The 19,966-nt window shown below is 32.8% G+C and overlaps 2 protein-coding genes across 8 annotated transcripts; both read left to right on the top strand.

Annotated features, from left to right (window-relative positions):
• The first annotated feature begins 1,976 nt into the window (after positions 1 to 1,976).
• LOC133671034 (proline dehydrogenase 2, mitochondrial-like) lies at positions 1,977 to 4,425 on the top strand. 3 transcript variants are annotated; one of them, XM_062091650.1, is made up of 4 exons: positions 1,977 to 2,366; positions 3,100 to 3,745; positions 3,836 to 4,076; positions 4,188 to 4,425. In XM_062091650.1, the coding sequence occupies exons 1-4, from the start codon at positions 2,001 to 2,003 to the stop codon at positions 4,225 to 4,227; spliced, it is 1,293 nt and encodes a 430-aa protein (XP_061947634.1). In that variant the 5' UTR covers positions 1,977 to 2,000; the 3' UTR covers positions 4,228 to 4,425. The 3 variants fall into 3 exon arrangements, with proteins under 3 accessions (XP_061947634.1, XP_061947633.1, XP_061947635.1); XM_062091649.1 differs by having other exon boundaries at positions 1,977 to 2,570; XM_062091651.1 differs by lacking the exon at positions 4,188 to 4,425 and having other exon boundaries at positions 1,977 to 2,570; positions 3,840 to 3,977.
• A 5,674-nt stretch (positions 4,426 to 10,099) lies between these two features.
• Positions 10,100 to 18,684, top strand: LOC133671196 (uncharacterized). Of its 5 annotated transcripts, none has more exons than XM_062091859.1 (10): positions 10,100 to 10,265; positions 11,066 to 11,320; positions 11,452 to 11,647; positions 14,555 to 14,725; positions 14,810 to 14,926; positions 16,063 to 16,260; positions 16,354 to 16,413; positions 16,498 to 16,596; positions 17,337 to 17,440; positions 18,006 to 18,684. In XM_062091859.1, the coding sequence occupies exons 2-9, from the start codon at positions 11,178 to 11,180 to the stop codon at positions 17,436 to 17,438; spliced, it is 1,086 nt and encodes a 361-aa protein (XP_061947843.1). In that variant the 5' UTR covers positions 10,100 to 10,265; positions 11,066 to 11,177; the 3' UTR covers positions 17,439 to 17,440; positions 18,006 to 18,684. The 5 variants fall into 5 exon arrangements, with proteins under 5 accessions (XP_061947843.1, XP_061947841.1, XP_061947839.1 ...); XM_062091857.1 differs by having other exon boundaries at positions 10,101 to 10,265; positions 11,089 to 11,320; positions 18,012 to 18,684; XM_062091855.1 differs by having other exon boundaries at positions 10,101 to 10,265; positions 11,089 to 11,320.
• The last annotated feature ends 1,282 nt before the right edge of the window (positions 18,685 to 19,966 follow it).

Genomic DNA, 19,966 nt, shown 5'->3' with positions numbered 1-19,966 from the left:
GTTTGTTAAAGTTAATTTTTTTTCTATTTAATTATCATACTTTCATACTTTCATGACACGTATCCTGGGCATGACGGGTTAACTTGGTTTGATGGGTTAACCCGGTTAATTCTGGGTAAACCCGTCATTTTTTTTCTATTTAGTTATCAAACTTTCATGACGCGAATCCCAGGTTTTACAGAATAACCTGGTTTTAAAGGTTAACCCAATTAATTCAATTTTTTTCCTTTTCTTCATTAGTTTTTTCCTTCCTGTTGATTTTTTTTCTTTGTTTTTTTCATTAATCTATTTAATTATCACACTTTTATGACACGACCTTATAGCCAGACCCACATCCAATATTCTTGGGTCCGGTATTGTAGTCAGGCTCACTTAAACTTGGGTCATGCAAGTTTAATTTTATTATTAATATTATAAATATTACTCTTAGGTCAAGCGTTGCAGCCAAACCAAGATTTTTGGGTATAACTTTGAAGAAAACCCCAAGATTTTTAATTTTTAATTTTTAATTTTTAAAATATTTTTTATACAAAAAAAATAACTCGCGGCAACACACGGATCATGTATCTAGTATTATGTAAAAGATGTATTGACTTAACTTTTTAATTTTCTCGTTTTCATGCACTTTAACTTATATAGAAACACAATTAATACATTCCTTTAAAAAATTAGTGCAATAAAGGATTTTATTTTCTAATTCAAATTTTAAATCTATATCAGAAACACAATTAATACATTCCTTTAAAAAATTAGTGTAAAAAAGGAATGTTTTTTTTTCTAATTCAAGTATTAAATCCAATTAATACATTCCGTTAAAAATTAGTGCAAAAAAGGAATTTTATTTTCTAATTCAAATTTTAAATCTATATCAGAAACACAATTAATACATTCCTTTAAAAAATTAGTGCAAAAAAGGAATGTTTTTTTTTCTAATTCAAGTATTAAATCCAATTAATACATTCCCTTAAAAATTAGTGCAAAAAAGGAATTTTATTTTCTAATTCAAATTTTAAATCTATATCAGAAACACAATTAATACATTCCTTTAAAAAATTAGTGCAAAAAAGGAATGTTTTTTTTTTCTAATTCAAGTATTAAATCCAATTAATACATTCCCTTAAAAATTAGTGCAAAAAAGGAATTTTATTTTCTAATTCAAATTTTAAATCTATATCAGAAACACAATTAATACATTCCTTTAAAAAATTAGTGCAAAAAAGGAATGTTTTTTTTCTAATTCAAGTATTAAATCCAATTAATGCATTCCCTTAAAAATTAGTGCAAAAAAGGAATGTTGTTTTCTAATTCAAATTTTAAATCTATATCACATCTACTAAATACGTTTAGGTATATTATTAGAAGAATAACTTGCTCTCTAAGTAAATATTTGTTGAAGAAAAAAAAGAGGCTTTGTCACTAGTAAAGATGTATTTGAAAGCAGAATCTAAATAAAACTGAAGAAAAAAACATTATTTATAATCTGAATGTATGGTATATTCTCTTTTAATATTTTGCAGCATTATTTTTTTATTTTATATAAAAAAATAAAAAAAAGAGTAATTTTAAAAAATAACTAGTTATTTTTCTTTATTTTTTTAAATAATATTATTTTATATAAAATAAAAAGAATTGATTTACTTGGATTAACTTGAACAATATAGCAAAAAGGAAACAAAAATGATGTTACTTAAAATAATCACAATGAAGAAATACTAAGAAGTAAAACTAATATCCAACACAACATAATAAAATCAAATTATTTCTTAATTTAAAAACTAATCTGTGAAAATTAAGATTATAGATCTACCAATGACTCTTGCAGTAAAAATGTAAAAATATTTATTAAAATAAAAAAAACTGGAAATATTTATTTTTTAAATCAATTTTCACCTTTTTTATAAAGTCATAAATTGCAGTAAAAATACAATTCCAATATAATCCTCCGTATCCCAAGACTTGGAAAAAAGAAAGCCTGAGATCTCTCCCACCTTTCAAGTTTCATGGCCACCAAAGTTCTCCCGCCAAAACAACTCCAAAACCTCCGTTTCTTCATCACAAGGTCTCTTAACACCTCCTCCTCCTCCAAAGCCGCCGCCGCCGCCGCCTCTCCTCTAAATTTGGCTGAAAAACCCGAACCCCCTATCCAAGAACCTCCCACTATCATTCAAGAACATGCAAAACCATCCATTCTAGACTTTAATGACCATCAAAAACTTTTCTCAAATTTGCCAACCACCAAACTATTGCACGCATCTTCAATTCTTCACTTGGTTTCTATAGGTCCTCTGGTTGACTTTGGGATGTGGGTTATGAATTCCAGGATTATGGAGACAGATAATATTGTACGTGATGTTGTGTTAAAGACGGTAAGGCATACGTTCTTTAAACACTTTTGTGCTGGAGAAGATGCTGTTGAGGCCAGAAGGTGTATTGAGAGAGTTAATGAAACCGGTTTGAGAGTAATGTTGGATTTTGCTGTTGAATATACAAGTAATAATGATGCTTGTGATCAGAATCTGAAAGGGTTTCTTGATTCTGTTCAATTAGCCATGTCTCTTCCTCCATCTTCTGTAAGATTTATGTCTTCCTCAATTAGCCATAACTAGCCCCATTTTTTTTTTCTGTTTATCAAGTTAATTTTGCTCTTTCTTTAATTTGTTTTCAAGGATCTCGGGTCTCTTTTCTGTTTCTCTTGAAATTGCTTTAGAAATTAGATATGGATCCTGCTGTGTATGTTAGTTTTACAGCTTAGGATGCGAGTAGAATCCTTGATCAAGTTGATCATGTGCAAGCAGTCGTGTCCAATTGGACTCCATTGGTCATATTGCACACCATTGACCATAAGAGTTTGGCAATATATGCATCACGGAAAGTGACAGAATGAGAAACAAGGACTGTCCTTTTCATGGTTGAGGTGCCCCATCAGAAATTGAACACACTAGCTCAAGAACACTTCTTTCCTTTGGTTTTAGGAGTGGGGTGTCCTCGGGCAAGCTTTCGCGGATCTTATCGAGTTTGTTTTGTCTTTCTTTGATGTTGGCAGAAAGAAACCAACTCAAATATTGTAGGCTAATTTTATGTTTTTTTTACTTGCATCAGGTGAGCAGTGTGGTGGCAAAGGTCACAGCAATCTGCCCCTTAAGCTTGTTAGAGAGAGTTAGTGATTTGTTAAGGTGGCAACAAAGAGACCCTTCCTTCAACCTTCCATGGAAACAGAACAGTTTTCCAATTTTTTCTGATTCTAGCCCTTTGTATCATACACTTAAAAAACCAGAACCATTAACTCCACAAGAAGAGAATGATCTCCAATTAGGCCAGGAGAGATTGTGGAAACTATGTGAAAAATGTGTCCAGGTCAATATCCCGTTGACGGTGGATGCAGAGCATATATCAGTTCAACCTGCCATTGATTACTTGACGTATTTGACAGCAATCAAGTACAACAAAAATGGTAATTGCATTGTGTATGGTACAATTCAAGCCTACTTGAAAGACGCAAAAGAGAGGTTGTTACTTGCAACAAAAGCCGCTGACAAGATGGGAGTTCCTATGGGGATTAAGTTAGTGAGGGGTGCTTATATGTCAAGTGAAAGAAAAATAGCCTCTTCGTTAGGCTATGAATCTCCAATTCACAATAGTATTCAAGAGACACATGCTTGCTACAATGATTGTGCTTCTTTCATGCTTGAAAAGATCGCTAATAGCTCAAATGCAGTCATTCTTGCAACACATAATGTTGAATCAGGTAAAGAGATGAAGGAGACTCATGTGTGATTAATTATAGCCATCGGCATTGCCTTTGGATTTGATACAGGGTTCTGTGTACATTGTATAGGAAGATTGGCAGCGACGAAGGCAATAGACTTGGGGATTGAGAAGAGGAACCAAAAGCTTGAGTTTGCACAGCTATATGGAATGTCAGATGCGCTTTCATTTGGTTTAAGCAATGCAGGTTTTCTGGTTAGCAAATACACGCCATACGGGTCTATTGAGATGGTTATCCCTTACCTTCTAAGGAGGGCTGAAGAGAATAGGGGACTGTTATCTGCTTCAAGCATTGATAGGGAACTCACGAGGTAAACAAACTTTAACACAGACTCAAGAATCTAAAACCAAAGGAGGGTTTTGGAAAAAGGTCCCAAGAGTCACTTTAACACGCCATACGCTTCATTTTTGTTTTTCTGCAGGAAGGAGTTGAAGAGAAGGCTTAAAGCTGCTATATTTTGAAGTGAAGTTCAAAGCTTTCAATGACAAGCTGATAACAATCTCTACAAATAAAGAAAGTTAAAAATAAAATTTAGATGTAATGTAAATATGTAATCAAAAGCAAATTACTCGTTAATACAAAGTAATTCATGCTGTATTACAAAAAGAAAACTGTTCGTAGAATTATTGAATGGTAATGTCCTGCGACAGATTTAATTAGATCTTCCCTTCTGCTTCACTACAACCTGAAAAGTTGAAGTCATTCTTTTCTTACCCTCAAAGGGACAAGCATGTTGATATGGATGTAAACTGTGAAAGCAAACTGTAATCAAATAGAGCTTTCATGAGTTCAGCAAAGTTCTTGTACATCAAAGCTTGAAAGAGACTTGAATGGTTCTTTGCCTTACTGCAAGCATTCAAATTCACATGCTAGGTAATCAGCAATCGAATATCAACTTGCCTCTGCCCCAATCTGAGCCGTTTACACTGTCGAAATTACCAGGACAGAATCTTAAAACACGGCCATTAGAAAATGACATTGTTTCCATGATATGGATGGCTGCCATTAAAGTCCAGCTAGGAGTAGTTGCTAGTCAACTTATTTTAATGATCTTGAACCCTAGATGATGAGGGTTTCCAGTTTTATGTTGTGTGGTAACAAATCTTTGTAGCATCCATCTTTTCCTTGGTGTTTATTATGTTCCATATTTTGTCCTAAAATAATGGGCAAGAGCTGATGGTGGAGTGAGGGGGAGATCAAATCCTTCAATTAATTTTTGTGTTAGGTCAAAAGGATAAGAATTGTATCTGAAGACTAGATGATGTGGGAAAAAGATCCAAAATGCAATCCATACTCAATTTCTCAGTTCGCAAGAAATTTCTGGAGAAAGGGAAGCCAGCTTTGATGTAACCAAACAAGATGAATTAGGCTTAAAATTAGGTATGTGAGGTTTAATGTGGCATAATAATTTCACCAAGCAATTCTTCTCTATGGAAATTGCCACATCTCAGAGGCTAGCTTACACCATCATGCTCTCGAATCAGGATTCTTTGAACGTAAAATAAATATTCAGGACATAAAAATACGATTATTATTGTTATTAAATTTGGTTTAGTGAGTTAATTTTAAATATTTTTGGTTAAATTCTTTATATAATTTGAATTTAAAATTAAACTGTGTAGAAATTAACTCAATATAAGTTAGTCAACTTAGTAGGTTTTAAGACAACTTAAATAATTTGTAAAAAAAAACATGGGTTAGCTTTAAGAAAAATTTAATATAATTTTTTAAAAAAGATTTGACATATTAGATTGATTTAAATTTCAGAATTTAATATGTGAAATTCACAAACTTAGACTTCACAATTCAATCTGTCAAATTCACAATCACTCTATTATGTTTAAAATTTTGTTTTTTAAAATGATTTTTTTCTTAGTTATAAAATAACAAATATAAACACTTGTAAAATTGAGTATCAATTAAATAACATGATAATTTTTTAATATTAAGATAATTTTATAAAAAGTAAACTAAAATAATTTATAAAATTAAATTTTAAATTATTTATAAATATTAAAAAATAAAATTAAAAAAAAAAGTCATCACTGTCATTGTTTTGACATGAGTTTGCCGCACAACTAGATGTATTAAGTAATTATAGAACAATAAAAACAAAATAATATTCTTGAAAAGGTAAAATATGATCCAAGGTTTCGGGTTTTGACTAGGTCATCGGGTTGCCCAGGTTAATTTTTTTAAAAAATTAAAACGATATCATTTTAGTAAAAAAAAAACAAAAGTCAACAAGTTGTAACCGGGTTTTTGATCGGGTTTTACCGGATAAACCGGGTCACACCAGGTTTTTTCTTATTTTATTTTTTTTCAACCCAACCCGGTTCCAGTCCTGGGTGGACCCGCCGGGCCGGACCGGGCTTCAAAACCATGCTTAGGAGTTCTCAGTCAAAAACTTTCATTCATTTCTTCATTCAAACTATACATTATTTTAAACAAAGGTGCTTGTTTCCCTAAAAATTAAAAATGATAATTCTTAAAAACTATATAAAAACATTTGGCTACCAAGAAATTTGAAATTCTTCTTTTAGGTAAATCATCTGGAATATATATATATATATATATATATATGGCCTTTTTGTCAAAATTTGTGTAAAATAGATAAAACAAGAGGTGGGAATTATGACTTTCAACAAATGAACTTTTTTCCAATATATAGTTAAGTAAACTAATAAATTAGACACCATGTCTGTGTTACTTTATTATTAATAGTTACCAGCATCAACTGCATGTAAGCTCTGTGCTTGGTTGAGTGTCACTGAATTCTTTGCGGTTGATGCAATTTTTTAAAACAAAATTAGCTGAATTTGGAAATTAGATCAAGAAGTAATATAAAATATTTTTGATTAATTCAAATCAATGATAGAAAATGGAGAGAAAATTGGTTTATAACTAAAGAAAGCAACTCTTAGATCTTTGCTTCTAGCTTTCTTTCCAGATGCCCTAGCTTGTAGCTCGACGCAAAGCTTCCCCTACACACGCATAATCATGAAGAAACATATCCATGGCATGTAGTCCTGCAGGACCTCTGTCTGGTGCCTGGAAGATGCATAATCCAACAGCCTTTATTCAACCCTCGAATTGTACAAGGAAAACATGTAGGATCTATTCTCAAAGCACGCTTGCTTCAAGAAATTCAGCCTATAATTTCAAGTCCAGCTGAACTATTTCTCCTTCATTCAATCCATAAATTAAATGTCAAGCGAGGCTGGAAAGGAATGCAAAACAGAACAAATCACCTATTCACTCAAGCAAATCAAAGATTTCATCATATTCACAGACAGAGATAGCAGATGATCAGATGCCTTGTCACCCAAACAATGAATGTTCCAAAAGATTGCAAAAGACACAGGCGGGCTAAGATATTTATGTAAGGAATGAAAATTAGCAGCACAGCAAACAATTATCCCTCTGAAGAAGACCGACAACAACGAAATAGGAGTTAGGAGTAGGGTGTTAACATTAACAGAGTAAAAATCAAAGGGTAGGGTTTACAGACGAAAAGAAACGAATTGAAGACACGGATGGTTTGTTTTAGAAAACTGATATAAAAGATATGTAGTAGAGCAACCAAGGACATTGTAAAAATATACAGAGACAGACAGACAGACAGACAGATTGCAGATAAACAGGGTAATTAGCATAAAACTATGGTCTTCGAAAGTACTTTGGATGATCACAACAACCTGAAAATGGCGTTCTGAACCAGCTTTTTCATTATTATAAATTCGTTGCAGAATTCATCATCATCAACGTTCACACCATCCTTGGTTGTTTCTGTATTGTTCTTTATATATATATATATATATATATATATATATATATATATATATATATATATTATTTTAAATACGGTGAAATTGATTCTTTTATTTTATGTTAAAAAATAATTAAATATTTATTTTACTTTAATTTATATTAATGAGTCTTGAAATTAATAATTTTATAATAACTATAGATATAAAATCAAAGCTAACTTAACAAGTTGATCTAGTATCCTGTTGGCTCGGGACTTGAATAGGTTTGAGTTAAACAAAATTTGAGAAATGATTGACATAATCTAACTCGATAAAAAATTATAGTTAACCCAATGAGCCAAAACCTCGTTGATTTTTGTTTGGATCTTTTTTTGGTGGAAACAAGATTGCTTTGATTTCTTTTTTAGTTTTTTTTGGTAAACACGGGTTGACCATCTCAATTCATGATTTAGACCCCGTCTTATATCGACTCTCGAATTGGATTTTAAGATTATAATAATAATATTTTTTGTCCATACATTGACTCGTATCAATCTAAGTTGACCCTCCCAACTTGTGGTCTAGACATTGCCTCTAATCGACCACCAAGTTGAGTTTTAAAAATATAATAATAATTACTTTTGGTCCTTATGTTGACCCTTTCAACCCATAACTCAGGCCTTCCTTAGTGTCGATCATCGAGTCGAGTTTTAAAACTATAATAATAATCACTTTTATCCTTATGTTGATCTCGATCAATGGTTAATCCGACTTGTGATTTGAGTCTTGCTCCGAGTTGACCTCCAAGTTAAATTTTAAAACTATAATAATAAAAAAAATTTATTCTTACATTAAATATATATTTACTGCAGCAACTAGTTATATATGAGACCTGAGTCATGCCCCGAATCGACCATTGAGTTGAGTTTTAAAAAAATAGTAAATATTATTTTTTGAGACATGTCTGAAATGTACCTCCTGTTGTAGAAGTATAAAAATTGGTTTTTTATACCTTTGTCTCTTTAACAAAATACATTTCTATTTTTTCTGTTTTTATCATTTCTATTTCAGGATAATACCAAAACATTATCTAAGATAATGTTTGGTTATTATCATGAGATAGAAGGGATAGAGACAGTAAAGATATGAATATATTTGGTTAAAAAAACAAAAATAAAGACATAAAAATAAATCATTTATGAGTAATTTTCGAATGAATTTCTATATTTTCAAAACAAGAGATATAGATGTGATAATCTCTAGAGACAATACTTATTATTTTTGTTCCTAAAATATCTCTGTAAAAAACTCTCAATTTCAAAATTGTTTAACTAAGACATGGAAGTATAAAAATAGTTATTATCATAGTTTTAAAAACCAATTGAGGAGTCGATTCAGAGCAAAGTCCGAGTCACTAGTCGAGGCCTCAGTCACATGTTAGGTTGACCCGAGTCAATACAAAAATAAAAGTAGTTATTATCATAGTTTATAAACCTAATTTGAGGGTCGATCTGAGGTAAAGCCTGAATCATGAGTGGGATTGACTGTTGATTTGGGTCAGCATAAGGATAAAATGGTTATTATCATAATTTTAAAGCTCGACTCAAGTATTGACACGGGGTAAGACTCAGGTCACATGTCAGGAGGATCGACCCAGGTTGACTTGGATCAATATAAAATAAAAATGATTATTATCATAGTTTAAAAACTTAATTCATGGGTCAAATTCAAGGTAAGACCCAAGTTACACGTCGAGAGGGTCAACACAGGTTGACCCAATCATCGTGTATATAAAAATAATTATTATAATAATTTTAAAACTAGACTCGGAAGTCGACCTAAGACAAGGTTCAAGTCACACGTCGAGAGGGTCACCTTGACTGACCTAATTGTTTTTAAATTTTATTTTTCAAAAATATTAACGAGTTTTTAACTCGTGTTTTATCTTGAGTTAACCTAAGTTTTTGACCAAGTCAGGTTGAGTCAACATTCCTCTATGTTTTCTTACACTCGAATCAATCTAAGCCTCAGCCTAACCTATTAAATTAGTCTTAGTTATATAATTAAAGTTATTATAATATTATTAATTTTAAAACTTAATATAAACTAAAGGAAAATATATATATATATATATATATATATTTTATAAATATACAAGTTTAATAATAATATATATATCAAGAATAAAATAAATTTTTTCATATTTTATTATAGTATAACCAAATGAGATATAAAAATAATTATTTTATTTTATACTTTATTAACTAACACAATTTTATTTTATTTTTCTTTTGTCTATTATTTCTATTTCTTCCATCTCGTAGAGTAAACAAATGCTACCTTATTCCATGTTTTTTCTGCGATTACCTTATCGCTACTGCTTGTTTCTTCACGCTTGGCCTTTGTCTATGCGATGTGCTGCCGTTTTAAAATGCTAAAGCCTCAACTTGGAAAATAACAAACATAAACGACACGTCGTTGTTTTTTTTGTCTTCCTTTCGATATAATCTTGCCTGTCATTGTCGGTTCCACTGTTAGTGCAGTTTTTATTGCAACAACACACGCATTAAGCTCCAATTGGCTTGCAAAACGTACCAGTCTTGTCCAATATATATCCACTTTTCTCTCTCTCAATTATACAAAATATCTGCAGATATATTATTGATAGATTGAACAGGAGGGGGAGAGGGAGGGGGAGGAGGGGGAGGTAGGCTAATCATTTCCAGGCTAAAAAAACATTAAAAACCAAGGTTTGTGTTGGCTTAATGTAGTGATAAATTCACGTTTTTGAGATTAACCAATTTGATGTCAATGAAAAAGATTTATGGGTTTTATTTTTCAGCCTTATTGGTTCATATTGTCATGATCAAGTTCAGTGCTTTCTTTTTTTCTTGTCTGCGAGTTCTCTTTTAGATACATTCACTGTTGCGGGCATTTGAGATCCTGTTGGCTGATTTTTTTTTGGCTGGTAGAAGTTGTGTTTGAATTCATTTAGGCTTGAGAGAAAGCTCCATTGTTTGTTGTTTAGTGTATAGTATTATGAACTGTACATGTTCAGTTTAGCATTGATAAACTCTCCTTATTTGGTTTTTTTTCTTGCATTTAACTTATCTGCTCATCTGTACTTGTAGCTGTTATCCATTGCCATGCTTCTTTTCAAGGTGGTTTCCTTTGCTTTAGTTTATGCTCGTTATTGTTCTTGTCATTTCTAAACAGCTATGCTGCTGCCGTGTCTTCAGTTTTATTGAACGATATTAGTTGCCGTCATTGTGCTTGGATATGTTTACTTCTAATTAGGTATCTTCACCAGTTATGGAACTTTCTTGTATACCTATATACTTGAAATTAACTCTAAAATTACTATACTTGTTTTCATTTTCTTTAACTAAGCAGAACGGTTACTTGCATGTTTAGAATGTTTTGGTTAATTTTGATACTCTCATTGTTTACTAACACTCCAGTTAAGAATGAGGTTTGATTCCTTTTTATTTTCATTTTTTTTATGTGTTCAATGTGTAATAACTAACAGTATTAGTTGTATGATTTTCAGCTAATTCAATTTTGGTTTTGCAGGTGATTTGAGATTGGTTAGTGGATTGCCATGTCAGGGAGAGTTAGGCCCTCTGCCTTGTGACGTACTAAAGTTTCTTTCAAATAGTAGCATGGAGAAGAAAAAAATAGATGAATATGAACCAGGACCGCTTCCTTCACCAAGACCACTGGATAGGTTTGGCTTTGTGAAGCAAGAGGTTAATAATTCACCACATGGTTTAACCAAAGGAAGGTCAGCTTATGAATTTGAGAGGTATGGTGTTTCTTCAGGAGGTCACTTCCAATATTCCAAATGAGTTAATGCCAAAGGCTCATTGATGGATCTTCCTTGATACTAATAGATAATAATCTTGATTAGTGATTGTGGACATAAAAAAATTTCAGGGAGGAAAGAAGGGTAAGAAAATGGAGGAAGATGATTGGGGTTGGAGGGAGTGATTGGAAGCATTATGTTCGAAGAAAACCTCATGTTGTTAAGAGGCGCATAAGGAAAGGAATCCCTGACTGTTTAAGGGGTCTTGTTTGGCAGTTGATCTCCGGAAGTCGAGACCTTTTGCTGATGAACCCTGGGGTTTATGAGGTACTCCTTCACTTGTCTTGATTGAGATATATAACCTGAGATCTTTTGCTTATCATTTTGGTAATGAGATTCTATTTGTAATATGTAGTGGCTTTGCTCATATTATCTCTGAGCCTTAAAATCATTCATTTTTAGTTCTTCAGATGTTACCAGACTCCCCTCACTTCTTCCTTTTTCTGAATATTTTGCACATTGGTTTGTTCACTTCAACACGTAGGTGTTAAAGGCACAAGATTTAAAGCTATCAGATAATAAAATTTAAAATCAAAGTCCATGTTGATTGATTAAATCATGCATTTGTTATCCATCTTAATGTTTTCAACAATTAGTCAATATATCTGATTCAGAGGATTAAAATCAACTTTGGCTCCCTTTTAGTGGATGGTATATCGGTATGCTAAAAAGAGCATTTGATGGTGGCAGTGCCTAAAATTCTAGGGCTTAGTTTGTGATGGCCTGATATACTCATCCGGATGATTTAGATGTATGAATTTCCGAACTTTGCTTGGGCAGAAAGGCCTTAAGAATTTTTTATTTTTTTATATGAATGGTGAATTTCATTGAACAAAAACCAGAAATTTCCCGGTTTACCAGAGTTATTTACATCTAAATAAGAAAGAAAATTTATCTTAAAAAAATTCCAGAAGTCACAAAATCTGGAAATGTTTGGGTTACTAGTTGCTTCCTGCAAAATCCTAGTATCTTGAAGCCTTATCTGGACTGGCTGAACAATGTTCTTTACAGTGCTACCTTCATCTACTGCAACAGTATTATAAATCTTTTGGTTCTTTTCCTTCCAAATACAGTAGGAAAAAAACACCAATGAAGCCTCATAACAATAGATTGAAAAGACCTTTTCTGAATAAAGATTTTTGCCGAGTACAACTCAGAGTTCCAAACAGAAACGACCCTATTATTCCCACAAATTTGGAGAATTGGCTGCCAGACTCTTTTAGAGAACACACAAGTGAGGAATAGGTGATTTCTGTCTTCATCATCCTCTGCTTAACACGGAAACTGAAGCCATGACCCTGTCCATTTTGATGTGCCTTATCTTTATAGTTAACCTGCCCAGAATAGCTAGCCAGAAAATAAAGCTGTGCCTTGGAATACATATAGGCCTCAAATCAACTTAAACCTGTCCACTCCGCTTCATTTTTTCTTGATCAACTCCCAAGCACTCTAGTAGAGAATTGCCCATCATTAGTGAGTTTCCATATAACACCATCGCTTTGCAAAGGATAAGGGAAGAGAAAGCCACAAATAGCACATTGAATGGCGCTTCCATGGCATCTGAGCTAGCCATTTACTTTCATTGCTGTTTATCACCTGTAAAAGCCTTGCTATAGAAGGCGGTCCAAATTAAAAAATGATCCTCTGACCATATTGTTTGACCAAGGGTCCATGAGGATGCCAAGAGTCCCACCAGAGATGGATAATTCTTTCCATTGCCTACTGAATGCTCTATATAGTCCTGAATTAAATTTCTGAACTTTAGCAATCTCCAATTTCAAGAACAATCATTACAGACATTTAAGCACCATGGGCCTTTTCCCTTAACAAAGATCGTAAAAAAATGCCTATATTTCCCATCTACTTGACAGTTATGTCTCTATAATCCCCTTCCCTAGGGAAGCTATGTAGCATGTCAGGGAAGGGATTAGCTAGGAAAACTTGATGAGCAATTGTGTCTTGCCATGCTTATTAATGTTAAAGTTGTATGTAAGAAGATGAAAAAATAAAGTGTGCATCGACATATACTACGTTGCTTGTTTAGTTTGTACACATTATCTCACATATTTTTTTTTTCTTTTTGTAAAGACATTTAACATTCAAATAGCATTGCCTTGTAGTGATGTGTGACTGCCTTATAATTTAGATTCAGGGCAATTGTTTGATCAATGTACATGGGAAATTTAAGGTTTTTTTGTACATAGATAAATGGTGATTTGTTCTGGAGTTGAAATTGAAAGCAGAAGGGGATAACATGGTATCTGTAGGAACAGTACATATGGACATTATCCAGGGGGCTGCTTTGGTATATACATGTATGAAATTTTTGGCTCTGACAAGGGCTCTACAACTCTCGCATAAAAATTAATGGATCGGTGCTGAAATTATTGCAGATTACATACAATGAAGCTTTATTCCAAAAATATCTGTAGATCATTTTGTTAGTACAATCGGTAAAGTAAAACAAATCATATTCTTCTTTGAAGACATGGAGAAGGGATATTTCTTTTCTTTAGCCCTTACTGGCATCCAATCATGTGTCCTTCAGTGCTTTTCTTTCTTTTGTTCTTTGTAAGGAATCTAAGCTAGACAAAGGATTTCGTTCTTCTTTACCTATGTTTGACAATTTTAGTTTTCCATCAGGGTAGCTAAGAGGGTTTTAGACCTCTTGAGGGTTTTGAGAAGCTCTTTTGCTAATCCTTTCCAATACCCCAATGCTATTATCCTTACTCGCTTTGAACCAAATTTGGAAGGATAAATTGCTTTATGAGATAAAACTTTTGTTTAGGGCACCTTAATAGGGTAGACGCTAATGAGCTTTTGCACGTAAGAGACCAAATAAGGCTCTGTCTTCTGATGCGTGTTTGTGACGTGCCTTCATATGAGAGAAAGACAGGAGTGATTGTTTTCACTGTTGACGTGCAAAGAGTTTTTACAAGTATTGACATGGGATTTATTCTTAGAGAAATTTACTACTACATAACCAGTACATTATCTGTGAAAAGATCATAAGTGGCTGGGGAATTATATCCTAAAAAGAATAAATGAATGCACAGTTCTTGGTTTCTGATGTTAATTTTAGCTTTTCATGCTCCTTTCCCTCTGCTTGCATGTGCACACAGCCACACATAGATTAGTTTGTGTCATGATGATGAAACTATATATTTACTGCAGCAACTAGTTATTTATGAGACATCAGCATCGGAGCTGGATATAATTAGAGATATTTCTCGGACCTTCCCATCGCATGTTTTCTTCCAGCAGAGACATGGTCCTGGTCAAAGGTCGCTGTACAATGTTTTGAAGGCTTACTCTGTGTATGATAGAGATGTTGGATATGTTCAGGTCTGAGACTTGTGTGATTTATGGATCTTAAATTGACTTAATTCACTGACTGGAGAATGACAGTTCAATTGTTAAAAAATGCAGGGGATGGGATTTTTAGCTGGTTTACTACTTCTTTATATGAGTGAAGAGGATGCTTTTTGGTTGTTGGTTGCATTGCTGAAAGGAGCGGTCCATGCTCCAATGGAGGGATTATATCAGGTAATTCATTGATACAAAGAGCTTTTTGTTCACATTTGTAAAGTTGTGGTTAGCTTAGATTATTGGCTGTGAGATGCTAATTCCCTACAATCATAGATATAGATCACTATCAAGTCAGCACAAACTGGGCGAGATAAAGCAACACAATGCGATAAGATTTGCATTTATACATCTCAACAAGTTTTCATGTGGCTTTGTTGTGGTGGCTTGGTGTTTCAGGGAGAGTGCTGAAAGGAAGTGTTATCATCCATCAACTTCCTTGACAATACATACACCATATAATGGTGGTATCACTTGCAACTTTTCACTTAATAGTAGCTTATAGAATTATATCCTCTGTTAGCATTAAAAAAATTTGAAGGATGCCCTCTGCTGATGAAATCAGGCTTGAATTTCCTCTGTTTCTCTCCCACGCACACCACTCGTGCACACTTACACTTGGAATGCCTTGATAAGGAGCTGGGACCGCTTCTTGATAATTTGTTTAGCCAAGTTCAGAATTACAAGATGCATATTTATCTACGTTACAATTTCAAATACCATAACCTAGAGGGGTGGCTTACCGCTTCCTCAAACTTAGGAAAAGGCCAGCCACTATGGAGTTTTGACTTTGATTCCATACACCTTGTTAAGGAAAGAAAAAATAGTCTAGTAGTTTTGAATTACGTTTTGTGGAGACAAGTTTTCTGTAGTTACCAAAATTATGAATCCACTAGTCATCCACAGTATCATGACCATTTGAAATTTGTTTATTTCATGTGATACCAAAAGGTGAGAGAATCTTTTTCCACCTAGTTATGGTGGCATCCTACTCTGAGTTTTGTGGCTCCTTCAAGCTTTCTTAGAGTTAGATTGATCTTTGTACGTTCAATGGTAGGTTCACCGCATGCTTCATGTAAATGAGCTGCTTCATACTTGACAGAGAAAAAGGAATGTAATGGTCAGTAAACTGCGAAGATTTATTACCATCTCAAAACCCCATCAACCATTTATTGGTATGATATGAGCATATGAACCACCTGTAGCCTCTTTTACTATTTTGAACTGGAGTCTGAGGGAACAGCACCTCATCCACTCTTCTTGGGCTTTGAAAACAGTTTCATCCTGTGAGAAGTTATATTTTATACTTGTGTCAGGTGGGTCTGCCTCTTGTTCAACAATATCTGTTTCAGTTTGACTGCTTGATGAAGGAGCATATGCCGAAACTGGGAGAGCATTTCACCCAAGAAATAATAAATCCTAGCATGTACGCAAGCCAGTGGTTTATAACTGTTTTCTCATACTCTTTTCCATTCCACTTGGCCCTTCGGATTTGGGATGTCTTCCTTTACGAGGTCAGTTATTAATCATTTTTTATGGTTTTTCTAGGAAGGATCATTACATATGGTCTGGGTGTTAATATGTCTCTGCAATTTCTTCTTTGCCAGGGTGTAAAAATTGTTTTCAAAGTGGGTCTGGCACTGCTAAAATATTGCCATGATGACTTGGTGAGGATCCAAGATTTTTTTGTCTACTCTGAAAGAAATAGCCGCACATCCCTGGATTATAATTGGTTTTCTTTTTGTTTTCAGGTCAAATTGCCCTTTGAGAAGCTTGTACATGCTTTGCGTAATTTCCCTGAGGGTGCAATGGATCCAGATACAGTACTGCCTATGGCTAACTCCATCAAGGTTCTCTCTTTCTGTGTGTGTGTGGCTGGCGTGTGTTTAAGCAAAAGCAAAAATTTGAGTTTTATTTGAACTCTACATTCTACCATCCTATCACACTTATTATATATCATGGTTGCTCTGATTATCTCCATCCATTTTTTGTATGTTGTGTCAGTTTATTCAAATTATAATTGTAGACAGTCTTGTGCTTCTATGATGATCTTTGGATTTTAATCTTTTGAGCCAGTAAACATGTTGTATTTTACGGTGATATTTAATAAAAGTTTGCTGTCATTCAGTAGCAATCTCTGTTTAAGCTGCCAAAAATTCTGATATTCTTAGGTCTGTTTTGGTTGATTTGATACGACCACTTTTCCTGTGTATGTTTTGTTTTGTATTCTTGACACAGAATAGTGAAAAATATGAAATATAACCCCGAGAAAAAATATGGTTCCTCCTAAAATCATGAATCGGTGAGAATTATTAATATTTGGAGCCATAAATATAAGCGGAACCATATTGTATTTTTGATGATTTATAAGGGGAGCCATATGTATCATGTCTGTGTGTGCACATTTTATAATGTTGTTGGATATTCAAGCAATTTGGCTGTATTTTGGATAGTTGCTTAAATTATGCTTAGACACACACCCCTAGCAATGTAATTAATATGTGTTAGCGTTCCTGCATATTGAACCGTCTTAGTTTTTGAAGTAAAACTTTATTCATTATTCATGAAAAAGGAGTGGATTTGTTATCAGGTGTCCAGACGTTTGGAAGAGCTGAAACAGGAGTATGACAAGAAGAATGGAAAGCTTAGTCATTCCACAGAAATTAACAGGAATCAGGGACAGTTACAATGAAGGTTTTTCTCTTCTTTCAATGGAGCTAAGCCTTTAGTTATTCCATACATTCTGATTCTTTTATTCTTTTGTCATGAACTATCTTATAGTATGAAAAATGTATATAAAGCATTTACTTCCGTGATGGCCTGATGCTCCATAGTTGTTTGGTGGAGTTGAAAATGTCCATGAAACATGTGATGCATACGGACTAGAGAAAGTAGTGGGACATTAGTGGTCAGATCTAGTCATCTCCTACTAGGATGGGATTCTCTTCTTGATTGTAATACATTGAATACGATAGTGATAAAGATGATGACTAGATTGTGTCTTTTCAGCAATGATTGCATGGGAGGTGTGTAATTTCGGTATAATAGCTCAATAATTATTTTTAAACGCCTCTCCTGCCCTGGATATGCCTCTCACCTTGTTAACCTTAAAATCTGTTTTCTATCTTATAACTGCTGGAGTAAATCAACTAAAATGACATGCTCGTCTGTTTACCTTGCTTGATAGGTAATAATTACACTTGCTACTTCTTAGAAGGAGAGTTGATTCACTTCATTTCTTTTTGCTTCTTGTTCCTAGTTAAAGATTGCAAGCCAACAGAAGTTTATTGTGCTAACCAGCTCATAAAGATTTTGGTTGACACAGAATTCTTATCCAGCCAGATTGGGTTGGTAGTGGGACATTATCACAGAATTAGGGCAACAGAAATGCTTCATATGTGTCATCATCGAGAAAACGTGCAGTTGCAAAATTGTTCTTGAGCATCCTTAAGCACCTGTTGAATAGTTGAAGATATATGTTGTTTGGTCCCCTGTGCTAAGCCTGCAGATACACATTGCTTGGAAGCATCATGATTAGTTTTTCAGTAAGAAGATAGATATCAAGAGCACCATTGAAGAATCGCCTTTTTGATAAGTTCCATGCATTTGCTGCATCATGTCTAGTGGTTAACTTTCCGCCTAACATGCAAAAGCATAGGCTCTAATGAAGCTAATGTCTCGACAGAATTTATTCCTAAGCAGTGGATGCCCGTGCAATTTGACAGAAGTGTCGGCATATCTTCCCTTTAATAATGGTGCTGGCAACCATTAAGGTTAAATTTGGTTAGAGTTTCAAGATAGAAGTGTAAGATATATCTAGAAGAATCATAAATATGATGGTTAGAATGATAGAACAGAAACCTAAAAAAATAGAGATACAAATTCTGTCATTTTAAAATACAAAGATATAACCTTTTATCCCAAGTATTTTATTTTAATTTTAATTTTTCTGGTTTGAGATATTAACCAAAAGATTAACTTGGAAAATATAAGAATTTGATTCCTTTTCAAAAGGAAATTATTCTCTTTTATTATTATTATTATTAACATGAGTATCCGGATTAGCTTGTGTGTATCTCGATTAATCTCATGATTTATAAAATTAATGACTATATAAACTTCAGTGATTATTATATTACCAATTACCAATCTCAACATGAGATTATAGAAAAGCAAATCTCTTTACTATAAATTTTTATAATTAATTCTTTAATTAATGTTGTAGTGGGCCTATATTTACATTTGTCATATCTAATTTGTGAAAGCTAATAATAATAAATCATCTCATTGAATTTGATTGATATATTTATCATATTACTATAAAAGATGTATTGACTTACCTTTTTAATTTTCTCCTTTTCATGCACTTTAAGTTATATAAAAATACAATTAATATATTCCCTTAAAAAATTAGTGCAAAGAAGGATTTTTTTTTTCTAATTCAAATTTTAAATCCAATTAATGCATTCCTTTAAAAATTAGAAATCCAATTAATGCATTCCTTTAAAAAGTAGTGCAAAAAAGGAATTTTGTTTTCTAATTCAAATTTTAAAATCCAATTAATGCATTCCTTTAAAAATTAGTGCAAAAAAGGAATTTTGTTTTCTAATTCAAATTTTAAATCTATATCAGAAACACAATTAATTACACCTCAAAATTTCTCTTGTTGTTAGTATTTAATATTGTGGTAGATGTTACTTTTCAAAATGTTTTTTGTTTCAAAATACATCAAAATAATATATTTTTATTTTTAATTTAATTTTAATATTAACATATCAAAAGGATCAAAAAAACAGAAAAACAAAAAAAAATTAATTTAAAATAAAAAAAGTTAAAATTATTAAAATGCATAACGGAACTACAAAAACAAATAGTGCCATTATGGTTCTGGTTTGTGTGAACCCATGACCATGAAAGGTCAATAAAATGTATTAGCTAACTATTCCTCCAGTTAAAGTTATTAAACCTGACTTTACCCTGTATAAACTTATGTAGTGAGTTAAACTAATTTTTTTTTAAAATTAAAATAATATTTTTTTTAATTTTTTTTCTAAAAATCAAAGGGTTTTTTTTATCGGAACATAAGTTGACCTAAATTTGTAATTGGATTAATTCTTTTTATTTATTGTGCAATCCAGTCGAGATTAAGTAGTTGCTTTTCAAAAGATATTTTTAAAATAATATTTTTTTATTTTAAAAAAATATTTTTAACTTCAATTC

Source organism: Populus nigra, chromosome 13 (genome assembly GCF_951802175.1).
Source record: "Populus nigra chromosome 13, ddPopNigr1.1, whole genome shotgun sequence".
NCBI classification, from domain to species: Eukaryota; Viridiplantae; Streptophyta; class Magnoliopsida; order Malpighiales; family Salicaceae; genus Populus; species Populus nigra.
This window is presented reverse-complemented; position numbering and strand designations above follow the sequence as displayed.